General features: G+C 39.1%; 1 protein-coding gene and 23 non-coding genes across 25 annotated transcripts; all 24 read right to left on the reverse strand.

Moving 5' to 3' along the window:
• Nucleotides 1-304: 304 nt before the first annotated feature.
• Nucleotides 305-376, reverse strand: trnag-ucc (transfer RNA glycine (anticodon UCC)). The gene has a single exon. It is a non-coding gene; the product is annotated as a tRNA-Gly (tRNA).
• A 359-nt stretch (nucleotides 377-735) lies between these two features.
• Nucleotides 736-807, reverse strand: trnag-ucc (transfer RNA glycine (anticodon UCC)). Its single transcript has one exon. It is a non-coding gene; the product is annotated as a tRNA-Gly (tRNA).
• Nucleotides 808-1,171: 364 nt separating this feature from the next.
• trnag-ucc (transfer RNA glycine (anticodon UCC)) lies at nucleotides 1,172-1,243 on the reverse strand. The gene has a single exon. It is a non-coding gene; the product is annotated as a tRNA-Gly (tRNA).
• Nucleotides 1,244-2,032: 789 nt separating this feature from the next.
• On the reverse strand, nucleotides 2,033-2,104 carry trnag-ucc (transfer RNA glycine (anticodon UCC)). Its single transcript has one exon. It is a non-coding gene; the product is annotated as a tRNA-Gly (tRNA).
• A 362-nt stretch (nucleotides 2,105-2,466) lies between these two features.
• trnag-ucc (transfer RNA glycine (anticodon UCC)) lies at nucleotides 2,467-2,538 on the reverse strand. The gene has a single exon. It is a non-coding gene; the product is annotated as a tRNA-Gly (tRNA).
• A 1,006-nt stretch (nucleotides 2,539-3,544) lies between these two features.
• On the reverse strand, nucleotides 3,545-3,616 carry trnag-ucc (transfer RNA glycine (anticodon UCC)). The gene has a single exon. It is a non-coding gene; the product is annotated as a tRNA-Gly (tRNA).
• Nucleotides 3,617-3,975: 359 nt separating this feature from the next.
• On the reverse strand, nucleotides 3,976-4,047 carry trnag-ucc (transfer RNA glycine (anticodon UCC)). The gene has a single exon. It is a non-coding gene; the product is annotated as a tRNA-Gly (tRNA).
• A 360-nt stretch (nucleotides 4,048-4,407) lies between these two features.
• On the reverse strand, nucleotides 4,408-4,479 carry trnag-ucc (transfer RNA glycine (anticodon UCC)). The gene has a single exon. It is a non-coding gene; the product is annotated as a tRNA-Gly (tRNA).
• A 959-nt stretch (nucleotides 4,480-5,438) lies between these two features.
• On the reverse strand, nucleotides 5,439-5,510 carry trnag-ucc (transfer RNA glycine (anticodon UCC)). Its single transcript has one exon. It is a non-coding gene; the product is annotated as a tRNA-Gly (tRNA).
• Nucleotides 5,511-6,516: 1,006 nt separating this feature from the next.
• On the reverse strand, nucleotides 6,517-6,588 carry trnag-ucc (transfer RNA glycine (anticodon UCC)). The gene has a single exon. It is a non-coding gene; the product is annotated as a tRNA-Gly (tRNA).
• A 795-nt stretch (nucleotides 6,589-7,383) lies between these two features.
• On the reverse strand, nucleotides 7,384-7,455 carry trnag-ucc (transfer RNA glycine (anticodon UCC)). Its single transcript has one exon. It is a non-coding gene; the product is annotated as a tRNA-Gly (tRNA).
• Nucleotides 7,456-8,244: 789 nt separating this feature from the next.
• Nucleotides 8,245-8,316, reverse strand: trnag-ucc (transfer RNA glycine (anticodon UCC)). Its single transcript has one exon. It is a non-coding gene; the product is annotated as a tRNA-Gly (tRNA).
• Nucleotides 8,317-8,678: 362 nt separating this feature from the next.
• trnag-ucc (transfer RNA glycine (anticodon UCC)) lies at nucleotides 8,679-8,750 on the reverse strand. Its single transcript has one exon. It is a non-coding gene; the product is annotated as a tRNA-Gly (tRNA).
• A 1,006-nt stretch (nucleotides 8,751-9,756) lies between these two features.
• trnag-ucc (transfer RNA glycine (anticodon UCC)) lies at nucleotides 9,757-9,828 on the reverse strand. Its single transcript has one exon. It is a non-coding gene; the product is annotated as a tRNA-Gly (tRNA).
• A 794-nt stretch (nucleotides 9,829-10,622) lies between these two features.
• trnag-ucc (transfer RNA glycine (anticodon UCC)) lies at nucleotides 10,623-10,694 on the reverse strand. The gene has a single exon. It is a non-coding gene; the product is annotated as a tRNA-Gly (tRNA).
• Nucleotides 10,695-11,054: 360 nt separating this feature from the next.
• Nucleotides 11,055-11,126, reverse strand: trnag-ucc (transfer RNA glycine (anticodon UCC)). The gene has a single exon. It is a non-coding gene; the product is annotated as a tRNA-Gly (tRNA).
• A 359-nt stretch (nucleotides 11,127-11,485) lies between these two features.
• trnag-ucc (transfer RNA glycine (anticodon UCC)) lies at nucleotides 11,486-11,557 on the reverse strand. Its single transcript has one exon. It is a non-coding gene; the product is annotated as a tRNA-Gly (tRNA).
• A 364-nt stretch (nucleotides 11,558-11,921) lies between these two features.
• trnag-ucc (transfer RNA glycine (anticodon UCC)) lies at nucleotides 11,922-11,993 on the reverse strand. The gene has a single exon. It is a non-coding gene; the product is annotated as a tRNA-Gly (tRNA).
• A 1,211-nt stretch (nucleotides 11,994-13,204) lies between these two features.
• On the reverse strand, nucleotides 13,205-13,276 carry trnag-ucc (transfer RNA glycine (anticodon UCC)). Its single transcript has one exon. It is a non-coding gene; the product is annotated as a tRNA-Gly (tRNA).
• A 1,006-nt stretch (nucleotides 13,277-14,282) lies between these two features.
• Nucleotides 14,283-14,354, reverse strand: trnag-ucc (transfer RNA glycine (anticodon UCC)). The gene has a single exon. It is a non-coding gene; the product is annotated as a tRNA-Gly (tRNA).
• Nucleotides 14,355-14,713: 359 nt separating this feature from the next.
• On the reverse strand, nucleotides 14,714-14,785 carry trnag-ucc (transfer RNA glycine (anticodon UCC)). The gene has a single exon. It is a non-coding gene; the product is annotated as a tRNA-Gly (tRNA).
• A 793-nt stretch (nucleotides 14,786-15,578) lies between these two features.
• trnag-ucc (transfer RNA glycine (anticodon UCC)) lies at nucleotides 15,579-15,650 on the reverse strand. The gene has a single exon. It is a non-coding gene; the product is annotated as a tRNA-Gly (tRNA).
• A 362-nt stretch (nucleotides 15,651-16,012) lies between these two features.
• On the reverse strand, nucleotides 16,013-16,084 carry trnag-ucc (transfer RNA glycine (anticodon UCC)). Its single transcript has one exon. It is a non-coding gene; the product is annotated as a tRNA-Gly (tRNA).
• Nucleotides 16,085-17,108: 1,024 nt separating this feature from the next.
• On the reverse strand, nucleotides 17,109-21,183 carry LOC133552830 (uncharacterized protein K02A2.6-like). Of its 2 annotated transcripts, none has more exons than XM_061900342.1 (2): nucleotides 21,060-21,183; nucleotides 17,109-18,547 (listed from the first exon to the last, which is right to left on the reverse strand). In XM_061900342.1, exon 2 carries the CDS (start codon nucleotides 18,414-18,416, stop codon nucleotides 17,220-17,222), a length of 1,197 nt encoding a protein of 398 aa, XP_061756326.1. In that variant the 5' UTR covers nucleotides 18,417-18,547; nucleotides 21,060-21,183; the 3' UTR covers nucleotides 17,109-17,219. The 2 variants fall into 2 exon arrangements, with proteins under 2 accessions (XP_061756326.1, XP_061756325.1); XM_061900341.1 differs by lacking the exon at nucleotides 21,060-21,183 and adding an exon at nucleotides 18,930-19,189.
• Nucleotides 21,184-21,459: the final 276 nt, after the last annotated feature.

Consider the following 21,459-nt stretch of genomic DNA (forward strand, 5'->3'; position numbering starts at 1 on the left):
CAATTGGCTGATATTGCTGGGGTTTTTTTGCAGATTAATAGTTCAATAACAACTTTCAACCGACTGGACGTTGCCAAATTAACTCAAGCCATGCATTGGTTGGGAATCAAAACCTAGTCTACCTCTTGGAAGGCAGCTATGCTCACCATGACACCACAGATGCTTAGTCCTTGGATGTTTACCTTGAAATTCTAAAATCTTAAACAAACCCTTGGAAATTGGCTGCTATCTCTGGAGTTTTTGCTGAATAATAATTAAATAACAACTTTAAACTGACTGGACATTATTAAAACATCAAAAGCTATGCATTGGCTGGGAATCGAACCCAGGTCAACTGCTTGGAAGGCAGCTATTCTAACCACTATACCACCAATGCTTAGTCATTGGGTAAATTTTGATTAGATATTCAAAAATTTTAAATAAACCATTGGCAATTGGCTGATATTGCTGGGTTTTTTTTGCAGATTAATAGTTCAATAACAACTTTCAACTGACTGGACGTTGCCAAATCAACTCAAGCCATGCATTGGTTGAAAATCAAAACCTAGTCTACCTCTTGGAAGGCAGCTATGCTCGCCATGACACCACAGATGCTTAGTCCTTGGATGTTTACCTTGAAATTCTAAAATTTTAAACAAACCCTTGGAAATTGGCTGCTATCTCTGGAGTTTTTGCTGAATAATAATTAAATAACAACTTTAAACTGACTGGACATTATTAAAACATCAATAGCTATGCATTGGCTGGGAATCGAACCCAGGTCAACTGCTTGGAAGGCAGCTATGCTAACCACTATACCACCAATGCTTAGTCATTGGGTAAATTTTGATCAGAAACTCATACATTTCAAATACACCATTGGCAATTGGCTGATATTGCTGGGTTTTTTTTTGCTGATTTATAGTTCAATAATAACTTTCAACTGACTGGACGTTGCCAAATCAACTCAAGCCATGCATTGGTTGGGAATCAAAACCTAGTCTACCTCTTGGAAGGCAGCTATGTTAGCCATGACACCACAGATGCTTAGTCCTTGGATAATGTTTACCTTGAAATTCTAAAATCTTAAACACACCATTGGAAGTTGGCCGCTATCTCTGGAGTTTTTGCTGAATAATAATTAAATAACAACTTTAAACTGACTGGAATATTATTAAAACATCAAAAGCTATGCATTGGCTGGGAATCAAACCCAGGTCAACTGCTTGGAAGGCAGCTATGCTAACCACTATACTACCAATGCGTAGTCATTGGGCAAATTTTGATTAGAAATTCAAAAATTTTACATAAACCATTGGCAATTGGCTGCGATCTCTGTTTTTTTGCTGATTAATAGTTCAATAACAACTTTCAACTGACTGGACGTTGCCAAATTAACTCAAGCCATGCATTGGTTGGGAATCAAAACCTAGTCTACCTCTTGGAAGGCAGCTATGTTAGCCATGACACCACAGATGCTTAGTCCTTGGATAATGTTTACCTTGAAATTCTAAAATCTAGACAAACCATTGGAAATTGGCTGCTATCTCTGGGGTTTTTTCTGATCAATGTTTAAATAACAACATTCAATGGACTGGACGTTGCCAAAAAACCCCAAGCCATGCATAGGCTAGCAATCGAACGCAGGTCAATTTTTTGGAAAGTAGCTATGCCAACCACTATACCACCAACACTTAGTCCATGAATAAATGTTTCCTTGAAATTCCAAAATGTTAAATAAACCATTGGAAATTGGCTGCTATCTCTGAGTTTTTTGCCAATTGTTAGTTAAAAACGACTTTCAACTGACTGGACGTTGCAAAAATAACACAAGAAATACATTGCCTGGGAACTGAACCAAGGTCACCTGCTTGAAAGGCAGCTATGCTAACCACTATACCACCATTGCTTAGTCATTTGGTAAAGATGGATTAGAAATTCAAAAATTTTAAATAAACCATTGGCAATTAGCTGCAATCTCTGTTTTTTTTGCTGATTAATAATTAAATAACAACTTTAAACTGACTGGACATTATTAAAACATCAAAAGCTATGCATTGGCTGGGAATCGAACCCAGGTCAACTGCTTGGAAGGCAGCTATGCTAACCACTATACCACCAATGCTTAGTCATTGGGTACATTTTGATTAGAAATTCAAAAATTTTAAATAAACCATTGGCAATTGGCTGATATTGCTGGGTTTTTTTTGCAGATTAATGGTTCAATAACAACTTTCAACCGACTGGACGTTGCCAAATTAACTCAAGCCATGCATTGGTTGGGAATCAAAACCTAGTCTACCTCTTGGAAGGCAGCTATGTTAGCCATGACACCACAGATGCTTAGTCCTTGGATAATGTTTACCTTGAAATTTTAAAATCTTAAACACACCATTGGAAGTTGGCTGTTATCTCTGGAGTTTTTGCTGAATAATAATTAAATAACAACTTTAAACTGACTGGACATTATTAAAACATCAAAAGCTATGCATTGGCTGGGAATCGAACCCAGGTCAACTGCTTGGAAGGCAGCTATGCTAACCGCTATACCACCAATGCTTAGTCATTGGGTACATCTTGATTAGAAATTCAAAAATTTTACATAAACCATTGGCAATTGGCTGCGATCTCTGATTTTTTTGCTGATTAATAGTTCAATAACAACTTTCAACTGACTGGACGTTGCCAAATCAACTCAAGCCATGCATTGGTTGGGAATCAAAACCTAGTCTACCTCTTGGAAGGCAGCTATGTTAGCCATGACACCACAGATGCTTAGTCCTTGGATAATGTTTACCTTGAAATTCTAAAATCTAAACAAACCATTGGAAATTGGCTGCTATCTCTGGGGTTTTTGCTGATCAATGTTTAAATAACAACATTCAATGGACTGGACGTTGCCAACAAAGCCCAAGCCATGCATAGGCTAGGAATCGAACGCAGGTCAATTATTTGGAAAATAGCTTTGCCAACCACTATACCACCAACACTTAGTCCATGAATAAATGTTTCCTTGAAATTCCAAAATCTTAAATAAAACATTGGAAATTGGCTGCTATCTCTGAGTTTTTTGCCAATTGTTAGATGAAAAACGACTTTCAACTGACTGAACGTTGCAAAAATAACACAAGAAATACATTGCCTGGGAATTGAACCCAGGTCACCTGCCTGAAAGGGAGCTATGCTAACCACTATTCCACCAATGCTTAGCCATTTGGTTAAGATGGATTAGAAATTCAAAAATGTTAAATAAACCATTGGCAATTGGCTGCTATTGCTGGGTTTTTTTTGCAGATTAATAGTTCAATAACAACTTTCAACTGACTGGACGTTGCCAAATCAACTCAAGCCATGCATTGGTTGGAAATCAAAACCTAGTCTACCTCTTGGAAGGCAGCTATGCTCGCCATGACACCACAGATGCTTAGTCCTTGGATGTTTACCTTGAAATTCTAAAATTTTAAACAAACCCTTGGAAATTGGCTGCTATCTCTGGAGTTTTTGCTGAATAATAATTAAATAACAACTTTAAACTGACTGGACATTATTAAAACATCAAAAGCTATGCATTGGCTGGGAATCGAACCCAGGTCAACTGCTTGGAAGGCAGCTATGCTAACCACTATGCCACCAATGCTTAGTCATTGGGTGAATTTTGATTAGAAACTCATACATTTCAAATACACCATTGGCAATTGGCTGATATTGCTGTTTTTTTTTTGCTGATTAATAGTTCAATAACAACTTTCAACTGACTGGACGTTGCCAAATCAACTCAAGCCATGCATTGGTTGGAAATCAAAACCTAGTCCACCTCTTGGAAGGCAGCTATGCTCACCATGACACCACAGATGCTTAGTCCTTGGATGTTTACCTTGAAATTCTAAAATCTTAAACAAACCCTTGGAAATTGGCTGCTATCTCTGGAGTTTTTGCTGAATAATAATTAAATAACAACTTTAAACTGACTGGACATTATTAAAACATCAAAAGCTATGCATTGGCTGGGAATCGAACCCAGGTCAACTGCTTGGAAGGCAGCTATGCTAACCACTATACCACCAATGCTTAGTCATTGGGTAAATTTTTATTAGAAATTCAAAAATTTTAAATAAACCATTGGCAATTGGCTGATTTTGCTGGGTTTTTTTTGCAGATTAATAGTTCAATAACAACTTTCAACTGACTGGACATTGCCAAATCAACTCAAGCCATGCATTGGTTGGAAATCAAAACCTAGTCTACCTCTTGGAAGGCAGCTATGCTCGCCATGACAGCACAGATGCTTAGTCCTTGGATGTTTACCTTGAAATTCTAAAATCTTAAACACACCATTGGAAGTTGGCTGCTATCTCTGGAGTTTTTGCTGAATAATAATTAAATAACAACTTTAAACTGACTGGAATATTATTAAAACATCAAAAGCTATGCATTGGCTGGGAATCAAACCCAGGTCAACTGCTTGGAAGGCAGCTATGCTAACCACTATACCACCAATGCGTAGTCATTGGGCAAATTTTGATTAGAAATTCAAAAATTTTACATAAACCATTGGCAATTGGCTGCGATCTCTGTTTTTTTGCTGATTAATAGTTCAATAACAACTTTCAACTGACTGGACGTTGCCAAATTAACTCAAGCCATGCATTGGTTGGGAATCAAAACCTAGTCTACCTCTTGGAAGGCAGCTATGTTAGCCATGACACCACAGATGCTTAGTCCTTGGATAATGTTTACCTTGAAATTCTAAAATCTAGACAAACCATTGGAAATTGGCTGCTATCTCTGGGGTTTTTGCTGATCAATGTTTAAATAACAACATTCAATGGACTGGAAGTTGCCAAAAAACCCCAAGCCATGCATAGGCTAGCAATCGAACCAACACTTAGTCCATGAATAAATGTTTCCTTGAAATTCCAAAATGTTAAAAAAACCATTGGAAATTGGCTGCTATCTCTGAGTTTTTTGCCAATTGTTAGTTAAAAACGACTTTCAACTGACTGGACGTTGAAAAAATAACACAAGAAATACATTGGCTGGGAACTGAACCCAGGTCACCTGCTTGAAAGGCAGCTATGCTAACCACTATACCACCATTGCTTAGTCATTTGATAAAGATGTATTAGAAATTCAAAAATTTTAAATAAACCATTGGCAATTAGCTGCAATCTCTGTTTTTTTTGCTGATTAATAGTTCAATAACAATTTTCAACTGACTGGACGTTGCCAAATTAACTCAAGCCATGCATTGGTTGGGAATCAAAACCTAGTCTACCTCTTGGAAGGCAGCTATGTTAGCCATGACACCACAGATGCTTAGTCCTTGGATAATGTTTACCTTGAAATTCTAAAATCTAGACAAACCATTGGAAATTGGCTGCTATCTCTGGAGTTTTTGCTGAATAATAATTAAATAACAACTTTAAACTGACTGGACATTATTAAAACATCAAAAGCTATGCATTGGCTGGGAATCGAACCCAGGTCAACTGCTTGGAAGGCAGCTATGCTAACCACTATACCACCAATGCTTAGTCATTGGGTACATCTTGATTAGAAATTCAAAAATTTTACATAAACCATTGGCAATTGGCTGCGATCTCTGATTTTTTTGCTGATTAATAGTTCAATAACAACTTTCAACTGACTGGACGTTGCCAAATCAACTCAAGCCATGCATTGGTTGGGAATCAAAACCTAGTCTACCTCTTGGAAGGCAGCTATGTTAGCCATGACACCACAGATGCTTAGTCCTTGGATAATGTTTACCTTGAAATTCTAAAATCTAGACAAACCATTGGAAATTGGCTGCTATCTCTGGGGTTTTTGCTGATCAATGTTTAAATAACAACATTCAATGGACTGGACGTTGCCAACAAAGCCCAAGCCATGCATAGGCTAGGAATCGAACGCAGGTCAATTATTTGGAAAATAGCTTTGCCAACCACTATACCACCAACACTTAGTCCATGAATAAATGTTTCCTTGAAATTCCAAAATCTTAAATAAAACATTGGAAATTGGCTGCTATCTCTGAGTTTTTCGCCAATTGTTAGATGAAAAACGACTTTCAACTGACTGAACGTTGCAAAAATAACACAAGAAATACATTGCCTGGGAATTGAACCGAGGTCACCTGCCTGAAAGGCAGCTATGCTAACCACTATACCACCAATGCTTAGCCATTTGGTAAAGATGGATTAGAAATTCAAAAATTTTAAATAAACCATTGGCAATTGGCTGATATTGCTGGGTTTTTTTTGCAGATTAATAGTTCAATAACAACTTTCAACTGACTGGACGTTGCCAAATCAACTCAAGCCATGCATTGGTTGGAAATCAAAACCTAGTCTACCTCTTGGAAGGCAGCTATGCTCACCATGACACCACAGATGCTTAGTCCTTGGATGTTTACCTTGAAATTCTAAAATCTTAAACAAACCCTTGGAAATTGGCTGCTATCTCTGGAGTTTTTGCTGAATAATAATTAAATAACAACTTTAAACTGACTGGACATTATTAAAACATCAAAAGCTATGCATTGGCTGGGAATCGAACCCAGGTCAACTGCTTGGAAGGCAGCTATTCTAACCACTATACCACCAATGCTTAGTCATTGGGTAAATTTTGATTAGAAATTCAAAAATTTTAAATAAACCATTGGCAATTGGCTGATATTGCTGGTTTTTTTTTGCAGATTAATAGTTCAATAACAACTTTCAACTGACTGGACGTTGCCAAATCAACTCAAGCCATGCATTGGTTGAAAATCAAAACCTAGTCTACCTCTTGGAAGGCAGCTATGCTCGCCATGACACCACAGAAGCTTAGTCCTTGGATGTTTACCTTGAAATTCTAAAATTTTAAACAAACCCTTGGAAATTGGCTGCTATCTCTGGAGTTTTTGCTGAATAATAATTAAATAACAACTTTAAACTGACTGGACATTATTAAAACATCAATAGCTATGCATTGGCTAGGAAACGAACCCAGGTCAACTGCTTGGAAGGCACCTATGCTAACCACTATACCACCAATGCTTAGTCATTGGGTAAATTTTGATCAGAAACTCATACATTTCAAATACACCATTGGCAATTGGCTGATATTGCTGTTTTTTTTTTTGCTGATTTATAGTTCAATAATAACTTTCAACTGACTGGACGTTGCCAAATCAACTCAAGCCATGCATTGGTTGGGAATCAAAACCTAGTCTACCTCTTGGAAGGCAGCTATGTTAGCCATGACACCACAGATGCTTAGTCCTTGGATAATGTTTACCTTGAAATTTTAAAATCTTAAACACACCATTGGAAGTTGGCTGCTATCTCTGGAGTTTTTGCTGAATAATAATTAAATAACAACTTTAAACTGACTGGAATATTATTAAAACATCAAAAGCTATGCATTGGCTGGGAATCAAACCCAGGTCAACTGCTTGGAAGGCAGCTATGCTAACCACTATACTACCAATGCGTAGTCATTGGGCAAATTTTGATTAGAAATTCAAAAATTTTACATAAACCATTGGCAATTGGCTGCGATCTCTGTTTTTTTGCTGATTAATAGTTCAATAACAACTTTCAACTGACTGGACGTTGCCAAATTAACTCAAGCCATGCATTGGTTGGGAATCAAAACCTAGTCTACTTCTTGGAAGGCAGCTATGTTAGCCATGACACCACAGATGCTTAGTCCTTGGATAATGTTTACCTTGAAATTCTAAAATCTAGACAAACCATTGGAAATTGGCTGCTATCTCTGGGGTTTTTTCTGATCAATGTTTAAATAACAACATTCAATGGACTGGACGTTGCCAAAAAACCCCAAGCCATGCATAGGCTAGCAATCGAACGCAGGTCAATTTTTTGGAAAGTAGCTATGCCAACCACTATACCACCAACACTTAGTCCATGAATAAATGTTTCCTTGAAATTCCAAAATGTTAAATAAACCATTGGAAATTGGCTGCTATCTCTGAGTTTTTTGCCAATTGTTAGTTAAAAACGACTTTCAACTGACTGGACGTTGCAAAAATAACACAAGAAATACATTGCCTGGGAACTGAACCCAGGTCACCTGCTTGAAAGGCAGCTATGCTAACCACTATACCACCATTGCTTAGTCATTTGGTAAAGATGGATTAGAAATTCAAAAATTTTAAATAAACCATTGGCAATTAGCTGCAATCTCTGTTTTTTTTGCTGATTAATAATTAAATAACAACTTTAAACTGACTGGACATTATTAAAACATCAAAAGCTATGCATTGGCTGGGAATCGAACCCAGGTCAACTGCTTGGAAGGCAGCTATGCTAACCACTATACCACCAATGCTTAGTCATTGGGTAAATTTTGATTAGAAATTCAAAAATTTTAAATAAACCATTGGCAATTGGCTGATATTGCTGGGTTTTTTTTGCAGATTAATAGTTCAATAACAACTTTCAACCGACTGGACGTTGCCAAATTAACTCAAGCCATGCATTGGTTGGGAATCAAAACCTAGTCTACCTCTTGGAAGGCAGCTATGTTAGCCATGACACCACAGATGCTTAGTCCTTGGATAATGTTTACCTTGAAATTCTAAAATCTTAAACACACCATTGGAAGTTGGCTGTTATCTCTGGAGTTTTTGCTGAATAATAATTAAATAACAACTTTAAACTGACTGGACATTATTAAAACATCAAAAGCTATGCATTGGCTGGGAATCGAACCCAGGTCAACTGCTTGGAAGGCAGCTATGCTAACCACTATACCACCAATGCTTAGTCATTGGGTACATCTTGATTAGAAATTCAAAAATTTTACATAAACCATTGGCAATTGGCTGCGATCTCTGACTTTTTTGCTGATTAATAGTTCAATAACAACTTTCAACTGACTGGACGTTGCCAAATCAACTCAAGCCATGCATTGGTTGGGAATCAAAACCTAGTCTACCTCTTGGAAGGCAGCTATGTTAGCCATGACACCACAGATGCTTAGTCCTTGGATAATGTTTACCTTGAAATTCTAAAATCTAAACAAACCATTGGAAATTGGCTGCTATCTCTGGGGTTTTTGCTGATCAATGTTTAAATAACAACATTCAATGGACTGGACGTTGCCAACAAAGCCCAAGCCATGCATAGGCTAGGAATCGAACGCAGGTCAATTATTTGGAAAATAGCTTTGCCAACCACTATACCACCAACACTTAGTCCATGAATAAATGTTTCCCTGAAATTCCAAAATCTTAAATAAAACATTGGAAATTGGCTGCTATCTCTGAGTTTTTTGCCAATTGTTAGATGAAAAACGACTTTCAACTGACTGAACGTTGCAAAAATAACACAAGAAATACATTGCCTGGGAATTGAACCCAGGTCACCTGCCTGAAAGGGAGCTATGCTAACCACTATACCACCAATGCTTAGCCATTTGGTTAAGATGGATTAGAAATTCAAAAATTTTAAATAAACCATTGGCAATTGGCTGATATTGCTGGTTTTTTTTTGCAGATTAATAGTTCAATAACAACTTTCAACTGACTGGACGTTGCCAAATCAACTCAAGCCATGCATTGGTTGGAAATCAAAACCTAGTCTACCTCTTGGAAGGCAGCTATGCTCACCATGACACCACAGATGCTTAGTCCTTGGATGTTTACCTTGAAATTCTAAAATCTTAAACAAACCCTTGGAAATTGGCTGCTATCTCTGGAGTTTTTGCTGAATAATAATTAAATAACAACTTTAAACTGACTGGACATTATTAAAACATCAAAAGCTATGCATTGGCTGGGAATCGAACCCAGGTCAACTGCTTGGAAGGCAGCTATGCTAACCACTATTCCACCAATGCTTAGTCATTGGGTAAATTTTGATTAGAAATTCAAAAATTTTAAATACACCATTGGCAATTGGCTGATATTGCTGTTTTTTTTTTTGCTGATTAATAGTTCAATAACAACTTTCAACTGACTGGACGTTGCCAAATCAACTCAAGCCATGCATTGGTTGGGAATCAAAACCTAGTCTACCTCTTGGAAGGCAGCTATGTTAGCCATGACACCACAGATGCTTAGTCCTTGGATAATGTTTACCTTGAAATTCTAAAATCTAGACAAACCATTGGAAATTGGCTGCTATCCCTGGGGTTTTTTCTGATCAATGTTTAAATAACAACATTCAATGGACTGGACGTTGCCAAAAAACCCCAAGCCATGCATAGGCTAGCAATCGAACGCAGGTTAATTTTTTTGGAAAGTAGCTATGCCAACCACTATACCACCAACACTTAGTCCATGAATAAATGTTTCCTTGAAATTCCAAAATGTTAAATAAACCATTGGAAATTGGCTGCTATCTCTGAGTTTTTTGCCAATTGTTAGTTAAAAACGACTTTCAACTGACTGGACGTTGCAAAAATAACACAAGAAATACATTGCCTGGGAACTGAACCCAGGTCACCTGCTTGAAAGGCAGCTATGCTAACCACTATACCACCATTGCTTAGTCATTTGGTAAAGATGGATTAGAAATTCAAAAATTTTAAATAAACCATTGGCAATTAGCTGCAATCTCTGTTTTTTTTGCTGATTAATAATTAAATAACAACTTTAAACTGACTGGACATTATTAAAACATCAAAAGCTGTGCATTGGCTGGGAATCGAACCCAGGTCAACTGCTTGGAAGGCAGCTATGCTAACCACTATACCACCAATGCTTAGTCATTGGGTAAATTTTGATTAGAAATTCAAAAATTTTAAATAAACCATTGGCAATTGGCTGATATTGCTGGGGTTTTTTTGCAGATTAATAGTTCAATAACAACTTTCAACCGACTGGACGTTGCCAAATTAACTCAAGCCATGCATTGGTTGGGAATCAAAACCTAGTCTACCTCTTGGAAGGCAGCTATGCTCACCATGACACCACAGATGCTTAGTCCTTGGATGTTTACCTTGAAATTCTAAAATCTTAAACAAACCCTTGGAAATTGGCTGCTATCTCTGGAGTTTATTGCTGAATAATAATTAAATAACAACTTTAAACTGACTGGACATTATTAAAACATCAAAAGCTATGCATTGGCTGGGAATGGAACCCAGGTCAACTGCTTGGAAGGCAGCTATTCTAACCACTATACCACCAATGCTTAGTCATTGGGTAAATTTTGATTAGATATTCAAAAATTTTAAATAAACCATTGGCAATTGGCTGATATTGCTGGGTTTTTTTTGCAGATTAATAGTTCAATAACAACTTTCAACTGACTGGACGTTGCCAAATCAACTCAAGCCATGCATTGGTTGAAAATCAAAACCTAGTCTACCTCTTGGAAGGCAGCTATGCTCGCCATGACACCACAGATGCTTAGTCCTTGGATGTTTACCTTGAAATTCTAAAATTTTAAACAAACCCTTGGAAATTGGCTGCTATCTCTGGAGTTTTTGCTGAATAATAATTAAATAACAACTTTAAACTGACTGGACATTATTAAAACATCAATAGCTATGCATTGGCTGGGAATCGAACCCAGGTCAACTGCTTGGAAGGCAGCTATGCTAACCACTATACCACCAATGCTTAGTCATTGGGTAAATTTTGATCAGAAACTCATACATTTCAAATACACCATTGGCAATTGGCTGATATTGCTGGGTTTTTTTTTGCTGATTTATAGTTCAATAATAACTTTCAACTGACTGGACGTTGCCAAATCAACTCAAGCCATGCATTGGTTGGGAATCAAAACCTAGTCTACCTCTTGGAAGGCAGCTATGTTAGCCATGACACCACAGATGCTTAGTCCTTGGATAATGTTTACCTTGAAATTCTAAAATCTTAAACACACCATTGGAAGTTGGCCGCTATCTCTGGAGTTTTTGCTGAATAATAATTAAATAACAACTTTAAACTGACTGGAATATTATTAAAACATCAAAAGCTATGCATTGGCTGGGAATCAAACCCAGGTCAACTGCTTGGAAGGCAGCTATGCTAACCACTATACTACCAATGCGTAGTCATTGGGCAAATTTTGATTAGAAATTCAAAAATTTTACATAAACCATTGGCAATTGGCTGCGATCTCTGTTTTTTTGCTGATTAATAGTTCAATAACAACTTTCAACTGACTGGACGTTGCCAAATTAACTCAAGCCATGCATTGGTTGGGAATCAAAACCTAGTCTACCTCTTGGAAGGCAGCTATGTTAGCCATGACACCACAGATGCTTAGTCCTTGGATAATGTTTACCTTGAAATTCTAAAATCTAGACAAACCATTGGAAATTGGCTGCTATCTCTGGGGTTTTTTCTGATCAATGTTTAAATAACAACATTCAATGGACTGGACGTTGCCAAAAAACCCCAAGCCATGCATAGGCTAGCAATCGAACGCAGGTCAATTTTTTGGAAAGTAGCTATGCCAACCACTATACCACCAACACTTAGTCCATGAATAAATGTTTCCTTGAAATTCCAAAATGTTAAATAAACCATTGGAAATTGGCTGCTATCTCTGAGTTTTTTGCCAATTGTTAGTTAAAAACGACTTTCAACTGACTGGACGTTGCAAAAATAACACAAGAAATACATTGCCTGGGAACTGAACCAAGGTCACCTGCTTGAAAGGCAGCTATGCTAACCACTATACCACCATTGCTTAGTCATTTGGTAAAGATGGATTAGAAATTCAAACATTTTAAATAAACCATTGGCAATTAGCTGCAATCTCTGTTTTTTTTGCTGATTAATAATTAAATAACAACTTTAAACTGACTGGACATTATTAAAACATCAAAAGCTATGCATTGGCTGGGAATCGAACCCAGGTCAACTGCTTGGAAGGCAACTATACCACCAATGCTTAGTCATTGGGTACATTTTGATTAGAAATTCAAAAATTTTAAATAAACCATTGGCAATTGGCTGATATTGCTGGGTTTTTTTTGCAGATTAATGGTTCAATAACAACTTTCAACCGACTGGACGTTGCCAAATTAACTCAAGCCATGCATTGGTTGGGAATCAAAACCTAGTCTACCTCTTGGAAGGCAGCTATGTTAGCCATGACACCACAGATGCTTAGTCCTTGGATAATGTTTACCTTGAAATTTTAAAATCTTAAACACACCATTGGAAGTTGGCTGTTATCTCTGGAGTTTTTGCTGAATAATAATTAAATAACAACTTTAAACTGACTGGACATTATTAAAACATCAAAAGCTATGCATTGGCTGGGAATCGAACCCAGGTCAACTGCTTGGAAGGCAGCTATGCTAACCACTATACCACCAATGCTTAGTCATTGGGTACATCTTGATTAGAAATTCAAAAATTTTACATAAACCATTGGCAATTGGCTGCGATCTCTGAATTTTTTGCTGATTAATAGTTCAATAACAACTTTCAACTGACTGGACGTTGCCAAATCAACTCAAGCCATGCATTGGTTGGGAATCAAAACCTAGTCTACCTCTTGGAAGGCAGCTATGTTAGCCATGACACCACAGATGCTTAGTCCTTGGATAATGTTTACCTTGAAATTCTAAAATCTAAACAAACCATTGGAAATTGGCTGCTATCTCTGGGGTTTTTGCTGATCAATGTTTAAATAACAACATTCAATGGACTGGACGTTGCCAACAAAGCCCAAGCCATGCATAGGCTAGGAATCGAACGCAGGTCAATTATTTGGAAAATAGCTTTGCCAACCACTATACCACCAACACTTAGTCCATGAATAAATGTTTCCTTGAAATTCCAAAATCTTAAATAAAACATTGGAAATTGGCTGCTATCTCTGAGTTTTTTGCCAATTGTTAGATGAAAAACGACTTTCAACTGACTGAACGTTGCAAAAATAACACAAGAAATACATTGCCTGGGAATTGAACCCAGGTCACCTGCCTGAAAGGCAGCTATGCTAACCACTATACCACCAATGCTTAGCCATTTGGTTAAGATGGATTAGAAATTCAAAAATTTTAAATAAACCATTGGCAATTGGCTGATATTGCTGGTTTTTTTTTGCAGATTAATAGTTCAATAACAACTTTCAACTGACTGGATGTTGCCAAATCAACTCAAGCCATGCATTGGTTGGAAATCAAAACCTAGTCTACCTCTTGGAAGGCAGCTATGCTCACCATGACACCACAGATGCTTAGTCCTTGGATGTTTACCTTGAAATTCTAAAATCTTAAACAAACCCTTGGAAATTGGCTGCTATCTCTGGAGTTTTTGCTGAATAATAATTAAATAACAACTTTAAACTGACTGGACATTATTAAAACATCAAAAGCTATGCATTGGCTGGGAATCGAACCCAGGTCAACTGCTTGGAAGGCAGCTATGCTAACCACTATACCACCAATGCCTAGTCATTGACTAAATTTTGATTAGAAATTCAAAAATTTTAAATAAACCATTGGCAATTGGCTGATATTGCTGGGTTTTTTTTGCAGATTAATAGTTCAATAACAACTTTCAACTGACTGGACGTTGCCAAATCAACTCAAGCCATGCATTGGTTGAAAATCAAAACCTAGTCTACCTCTTGGAAGGCAGCTATGCTCGCCATGACACCACAGATGCTTAGTCCTTGGATGTTTACCTTGAAATTCTAAAATTTTAAACAAACCCTTGGAAATTGGCTGCTATCTCTGGAGTTTTTGCTGAATAATAATTAAATAACAACTTTAAACTGACTGGACATTATTAAAACATCAAAAGCTATGCATTGGCTGGGAATCGAACCCAGGTCAACTGCTTGGAAGGCAGCTATGCTAACCACTATTCCACCAATGCTTAGTCATTGGGTAAATTTTGATTAGAAATTCAAAAATTGTAAATACACCATTGGCAATTGGCTGATATTGGTGTTTTTTTTTTTGCTGATTAATAGTTCAAAAACAACTTTCAACTGACTGGACGTTGCCAAATCAACTCAAGCCATGCATTGGTTGGGAATCAAAACCTAGTCTACCTCTTGGAAGGCAGCTATGTTAGCCATGACACCACAGATGCTTAGTCCTTGGATAATGTTTACCTTGAAATTCTAAAATCTAGACAAACCATTGGAAATTGGCTGCTATCTCTGGGGTTTTTTCTGATCAATGTTTAAATAACAACATTCAATGGACTGGACGTTGCCAAAAAAAACCAAGCCATGCATAGGCTAGCAATCGAACGCAGGTCAATTTTTTGGAAAGTAGCTATGCCAACCACTATACCACCAACACTTAGTCCATGAATAAATGTTTCCTTGAAATTCCAAAATGTTAAATAAACCATTGGAAATTGGCTGCTATCTCTGAGTTTTTTGCCAATTGTTAGTTAAAAACGACTTTCAACTGACTGGACGTTGCAAAAATAACACAAGAAATACATTGCCTGGGAACTGAACCCAGGTCACCTGCTTGAAAGGCAGCTATGCTAACCACTATACCACCATTGCTTAGTCATTTGGTAAAGATGGATTAGAAATTCAAAAATTTTAAATAAACCATTGGCAATTGGCTGCAATCTCTGTTTTTTTTGCTGATTAATAATTAAATAACAACTTTAAACTGACTGGACATTATTAAAACATCAAAAGCTATGCATTGGCTGGGAATCGAACCCAGGTCAACTGCTTGGAAGGCAGCTATGCTAACCACTATACCACCAATGCTTAGACGTTGGGTAAATTTTAATTAGAAATTCAAAAATTTTAAATAAACCATTGGCAATTTGCTGATATTGCTGGGGTTTTTTTGCAGATTAATAGTTCAATAACAACTTTCAACCGACTGGACGTTGCCAAATTAACTCAAGCCATGCATTGGTTGGGAATCAAAACCTAGTCTACCTCTTGGAAGGCAGCTATGTTAGCCATGACACCACAGATGCTTAGTCCTTGGATAATGTTTACCTTGAAATTCTAAAATCTTAAACACACCATTGGAAGTTGGCTGTTATCTCTGGAGTTTTTGCTGAATAATAATTAAATAACAACTTTAAACTGACTGGACATTATTAAAACATCAAATGCTATGCATTGGCTGGGAATCGAACCCAGGTCAACTGCTTGGAAGGCAGCTATGCTAACCACTATACCACCAATGCTTAGTCATTGGGTACATCTTGATTAGAAATTCAAAAATTTTACATAAACCATTGGCAATTGGCTGCGATCTCTGATTTTTTTGCTGATTAATAGTTCAATAACAACTTTCAACTGACTGGACGTTGCCAAATCAACTCAAGCCATGCATTGGTTGGGAATCAAAACCTAGTCTACCTCTTGGAAGGCAGCTATGTTAGCCATGACACCACAGATGCTTAGTCCTTGGATAATGTTTACCTTGAAATTCTAAAATCTAAACAAACCATTGGAAATTGGCCGCTATCTCTGGAGTTTTTGCTGATCAATGTTTAAATAACAACATTCAATGGACTGGACGTTGCCAACAAAGCCCAAGCCATGCATAGGCTAGGAATCGAACGCAGGTCAATTATTTGGAAAATAGCTTTGCCAACCACTATACCACCAACACTTAGTCCATGAATAAATGTTTCCTTGAAATTCCAAAATCTTAAATAAAACATTGGAAATTGGCTGCTATCTTTGAGTTTTTTGCCAATTGTTAGATGAAAAACGACTTTCAACTGACTGAACGTTGCAAAAATAACACAAGAAATACATTGCCTGGGAATTGAACCCAGGTCACCTGCCTGAAAGGCAGCTATGCTAACCACTATACCACCAATGCTTAGCCATTTGGTTAAGATGGATTAGAAATTCAAAAATTTTAAATAAACCATTGGCAATTGGCTGATATTGCTGGGTTTTTTTTGCAGATTAATAGTTCAATAACAACTTTCAACTGACTGGACGTTGCCAAATCAACTCAAGCCATGCATTGGTTGGAAATCAAAACCTAGTCTACCTCTTGGAAGGTGTTTTAATGTTAGATATCTTATTAAATGAAGACGCACACACAGAGTTGCCGTTCAGTCATTTTACCGGGTAACTTCAGAGTAATGCAAACATCCGGGTGCACCCCTCAAATCCCACCGGGTGAAACCCATACATTGTAACGTCTCCCCTTTTTTGAAAAAAAAAACAAAAAAACAAAAAAAACAACAGAGAAGAAAAAAAACAACAACAGTCCCACCCAATTGTAAACAAAGGACCTATGAGGGAAGAACAGCACAACCGTGCTTTAACTAAACACGGCAGTGAAACACATTTAGCTCCTTAAACAAAGTCCCGGAGGTGTGCAGGCCTCCTAACAACCCTGCCGAATCTGGTGGTGACACCAGCTTGTGTCGTCTGAGGGTCCGGCTCAGCTGGTGAGCAGGATTGTGGTGTGACGTAGTCAGGTGAGCATGGTTGTGGTGTGACCCCACCCGGAGTTGGGGTGGGCGGGTTCCTGCCAGTTGACTCTGATGTTGGTGACACCCCTGGCGATGGTCTCAGGTGTCTACGGTTGCGTCTCAGCACAGTCCCATTCTCCATTTTTACTGCATAGGACCTATTCCGGTCCTGTCGCACCACTGATGCAGGTGCCCAGTATGTGTGTCCGGCCACCTGTGACTGCACTCGCACCCGTTCTCCATTCTGAAGTGGTCTCAGGGGCTTTGCCCCTCTGTTGTAGTAGCGAGCCTGCCTGAGTTGGTTTTCTCGCACAGCTGAGTCAGTGTCCACTACAGCAGGTTTCAGTAGATTCTCACACATTGGTAACAATGTCTTTGTCCGACGGCTCATTAGTCTCTGAGCTGGACTGGCCTGAAAGCCTTGTGCTGGGGTGTTTCTGTGAGCAAGTATGGCCAAGTAGGGGTCTGACTTTGCCTGCAGGGCTTTCCCCATCAGCCTTTTAGCAGTCTTGACAGCAGACTCTGCTTTTCCATTGCTTTGAGGATAGGTAGGTGAAGATGTAACGTGTTCGAATTCCCAGGCCTGGCTAAATCTTTTGAATTCCTGTGAGCTATATTGTGGGCCGTTATCAGAGAACACCACGTCAGGCACACCATGGCGAGCGAAATGTGCTTTCAGCTTATGGATAACCGTGGTGGACCTGGTATCTGGTAGATAATCAACTTCCCAAAAATTGGAAAAATAGTCCACTGTCACTAAGTACTCTTTGTTATTGAAGGTGAATATATCTGTGCCCACTTTTGCCCATGGCCTTAGTGGGAAGTCATGGCTTTGTAATGGTTCTTTCTGTTGCCTTGTGTCTTTTTCTCTGCAAACTTGGCAGTTTCCCATGTACGTTTTTAGCTGTTCATGCATACCCGGCCAGTACACACATTCTCTCGCTCTCCTCAGGCAGTTTTCTATCCCTAAATGTGATGCATGGATCTTTTCCTTCATTTCTTTTCTTAGAGCCGTCGGGATGACTGCCCTCTGTCCTCTAAAGATGACATTGTCCTGTACGCTTAGCTCATCCCGCATATCAAAATACGGCCTCACCTCATCCTCGACCTGCCCTTTATCATCTGGCCACCCCTGCAGTATTCTTCGTTTCAGCACCTGAAGGGCCTGGTCCCGTTCTGTCTCAGTTTGGATTCTCTGCCGTCTCTCCTCTGAAATGGGCAAATAATGAATCATGTTCACAGTTTCAATTTCAGCTTCCACTGACCCCTCAGTTGCACATTCAGGCAGGTACGCTCTGCTCAGTGTATCAGCTACCAGCATAAATCTGCCTGGAACAAACACTACTTCTATGTCATACTTTTGAAGTCTCAACAGCATTCTTTGTAAACGCTTTGGGGCGCTAAGCAGTGGTTTCTTTGTGATTGTTTCCAGAGGTTTATGGTCAGAGTGCACAACCACCTTTCTACCATACGTGTATTGGTGAAACTTTTCCATCCCAAATAATATAGCCAAGCACTCTTTTTCTATTTGTGCATATCCTCTCTCAGTGGAGGTGAGTGCCCTGCTGGCACATGCTATCGGCTGGCCTACCTGCAAGAGCGCTGCACCCAGTCCGGTTTCTGATGAATCACATTGGAGAGTGAGGTCCTCCGTTGGGTTGTAGTACTTCAGTACTGGTGCTGAGGCTATCATTTCTTTAATTTTCACAAAGGCAGTTTCCTGTATGTCAGTCCACTCCCATATCACATCCTTGTGAGTCAGTTGCCTCAGGACCTCACAGCTATCTGACAGGTGTGGGCAAAATTTTGCAAGGTAGTTAACCATTCCAAGCAATCTCTGAAGGCCCTTGATGTCGGCGGGTCTAGGCATTTCATGTACTGCGCGTACCTTTTCAGGGTCAATTTTCAAGCCCTCCGATGTTAGTCTGTGACCTATGTACGGCACCTCCTTCTGCTTCAGCCTCAGTTTGTCAAAATTCAGTTTAATGTTGCATGTTTCGCATCTCTCAAGGAGTTTTTTCAGTTTTTCGTCATGATCTCTCACTGCCATTTCCTGATTTTCTCCTTCACCGATGATCAAGATATCGTCAGCTATAATGCGCACCCCTGGTAACCCATCAAGCGCCTGCGTAAGCCTGTGCTGAAACACCTCAGGAGCCGGGCTGATCCCCATCGGCATTCTCATCCATCTGTACCTTCCGAAAGGGGTGGCAAATGTTGTCATGTAGCTGGACTGCTCTGTCAACTTCACATGCCAGAATCCATTCTTTACATCACACACTGTGAATATTCTTGCATTTGCTAGGTCTGGTAGGACATCATCGATTGTTGGCAGTGGGAAATGTTGTCTCTTTAAGGCTTTGTTTAGGGGTTTAGGATCAATGCAGATTCTCAATTTTCCAGATGGTTTCTTAACCACGACCATGCTACTGATCCAATCTGTGCTCTTTTCGACTGGTGTGATGATTCCTCTTTCCACCAGACTGCTCAGTTCCTCTCTAAGTGGATTCATCAGTGCCACCGGAACTCTTCGCTTAGGTAACTTTACTGGAGTTACGCTGTGATCCACTTCCAGATCATATGTCCCTGACAGGCAGCCATCTCCTTCAAACACCTGTGGATATCGTTCTCTGATCTGTTCTTTCTCCGGAGTATTTTCCTCACTGCCTGTGTGTTGGACAATCTCATCAATGGCCATGATATTTTCTCTTTGAATTCTCACTAGATCCATGCCCTGTACTGCTTTATTGCCAAGTAATGGCACAGATGACTGGCCATCAATCACCATGCATTCAAGCCTATACAATTTCCTGTTTCTCGGATTCCTTATTTTTATCCTGCATTTGCCCAAAGGCTTCAGAGTGCTTTTGTTGTACATGACAAGGACTTGCTGTGTCTGCTCCAGTTTTGTGTCTGGGTTCAGTAGGTGTATTGGGATAATATTGCAGCTTGCTCCACAGTCTAGCTGAAATTTCACTGGCCTCTCCCCCAGCAACATTGTCGCGAACAGTTGTCTCTCCTGTGTTTTTTCCTGCCCGTCTGAGTGAAGGCTTAATATTTCCTGATACTCATCCTCTGTCTCTGCTACACTGTGTATTCGTTTGATCTGTGAATCTGAAGTTTTGCATTTGGACGCAAAGTGATTGTATTTGTTACATTTGCTGCAGACTTTCCCATAAGCTGGGCAGCTCTCTTTTTTCCACTCATGGTTTTTTCCACAGTACTTGCAGTTCTTTATTTCTTTCGGTCTTGCCCCCTTTGCTTCAGACACTCTTTTAACTGCATGCACCTCTTCACCTACTTGCCCCTCGATTGTTTTCACATTTTCCTTCGAGAGATCTGCTGCTCTGCATATTTGGATGCTTTTTTCCAACGTTAGATCTGTCTCGCGCAGCAAACGCTCTCTCACATGCGAATCATGGATCCCGCATACAATTCTATCCCTAATCAAGGATTCTTTTGCAGTCCCGAAATTGCATGTGTCTGCGAGCACTCGTAGGTCAGTGACGTACTTGTCAATCGTTTCGCTAACATTCTGGTTTCTGGAGAAAAATCTGTATCTCTCAACAGTTTCGTTTGGTTTAGGATTGCAGTGTTTGTCGAACAGAGTTAGTAATTTGTCTAGCGTTTCCACTAGTTGCTCCTCTGGTTTAAGTGTAGTCCACAATGTTTTCCCCAATTCTCTGCCTGTTTCTCCAATCAAGTATTTGAACACTTTTACCTTTGTCTTGTCGTCAGAATCTGCTAACGTTATGTCCACATACAGTGAAAACTCATCTTTCCACGTCTTCCATGTTTTCGCCAGGCAAGTAGAATTCCAATCCAATGTGGCGGGAGGTTTCAAACCGAATGCATCCATCGTTCTTTTCCGTTGTAAAATGGTGTCTTCGGCTTCCTCCTTCACCTCAACTTCTTCATCTGACATTCGTAAGCGTTGTTGTGTTCGGATTTACCGCTGCCACCATGTTTAATGTTAGATATCTTATTAAATGAAGACGCACACACAGAGTTGCCGTTCAGTCATTTTACCGGGTAACTTCAGAGTAATGCAAACATCCGGGTGCACCCCTCAAATCCCACCGGGTGAAACCCATACATTGTAACAGAAGGCAGCTATGCTC

This window comes from Nerophis ophidion, linkage group LG05 (genome assembly GCF_033978795.1).
Source record: "Nerophis ophidion isolate RoL-2023_Sa linkage group LG05, RoL_Noph_v1.0, whole genome shotgun sequence".
In the NCBI taxonomy this organism is placed as follows: Eukaryota; Metazoa; Chordata; class Actinopteri; order Syngnathiformes; family Syngnathidae; genus Nerophis; species Nerophis ophidion.

Excerpts from the sequence above, each read along its gene's own strand:
- LOC133552830 (XM_061900342.1), bottom strand. The coding sequence starts at position 18,416 with ATGCGGGATGAGCTAAGCGTACAGGACAATGTCATCTTTAGAGGACAG.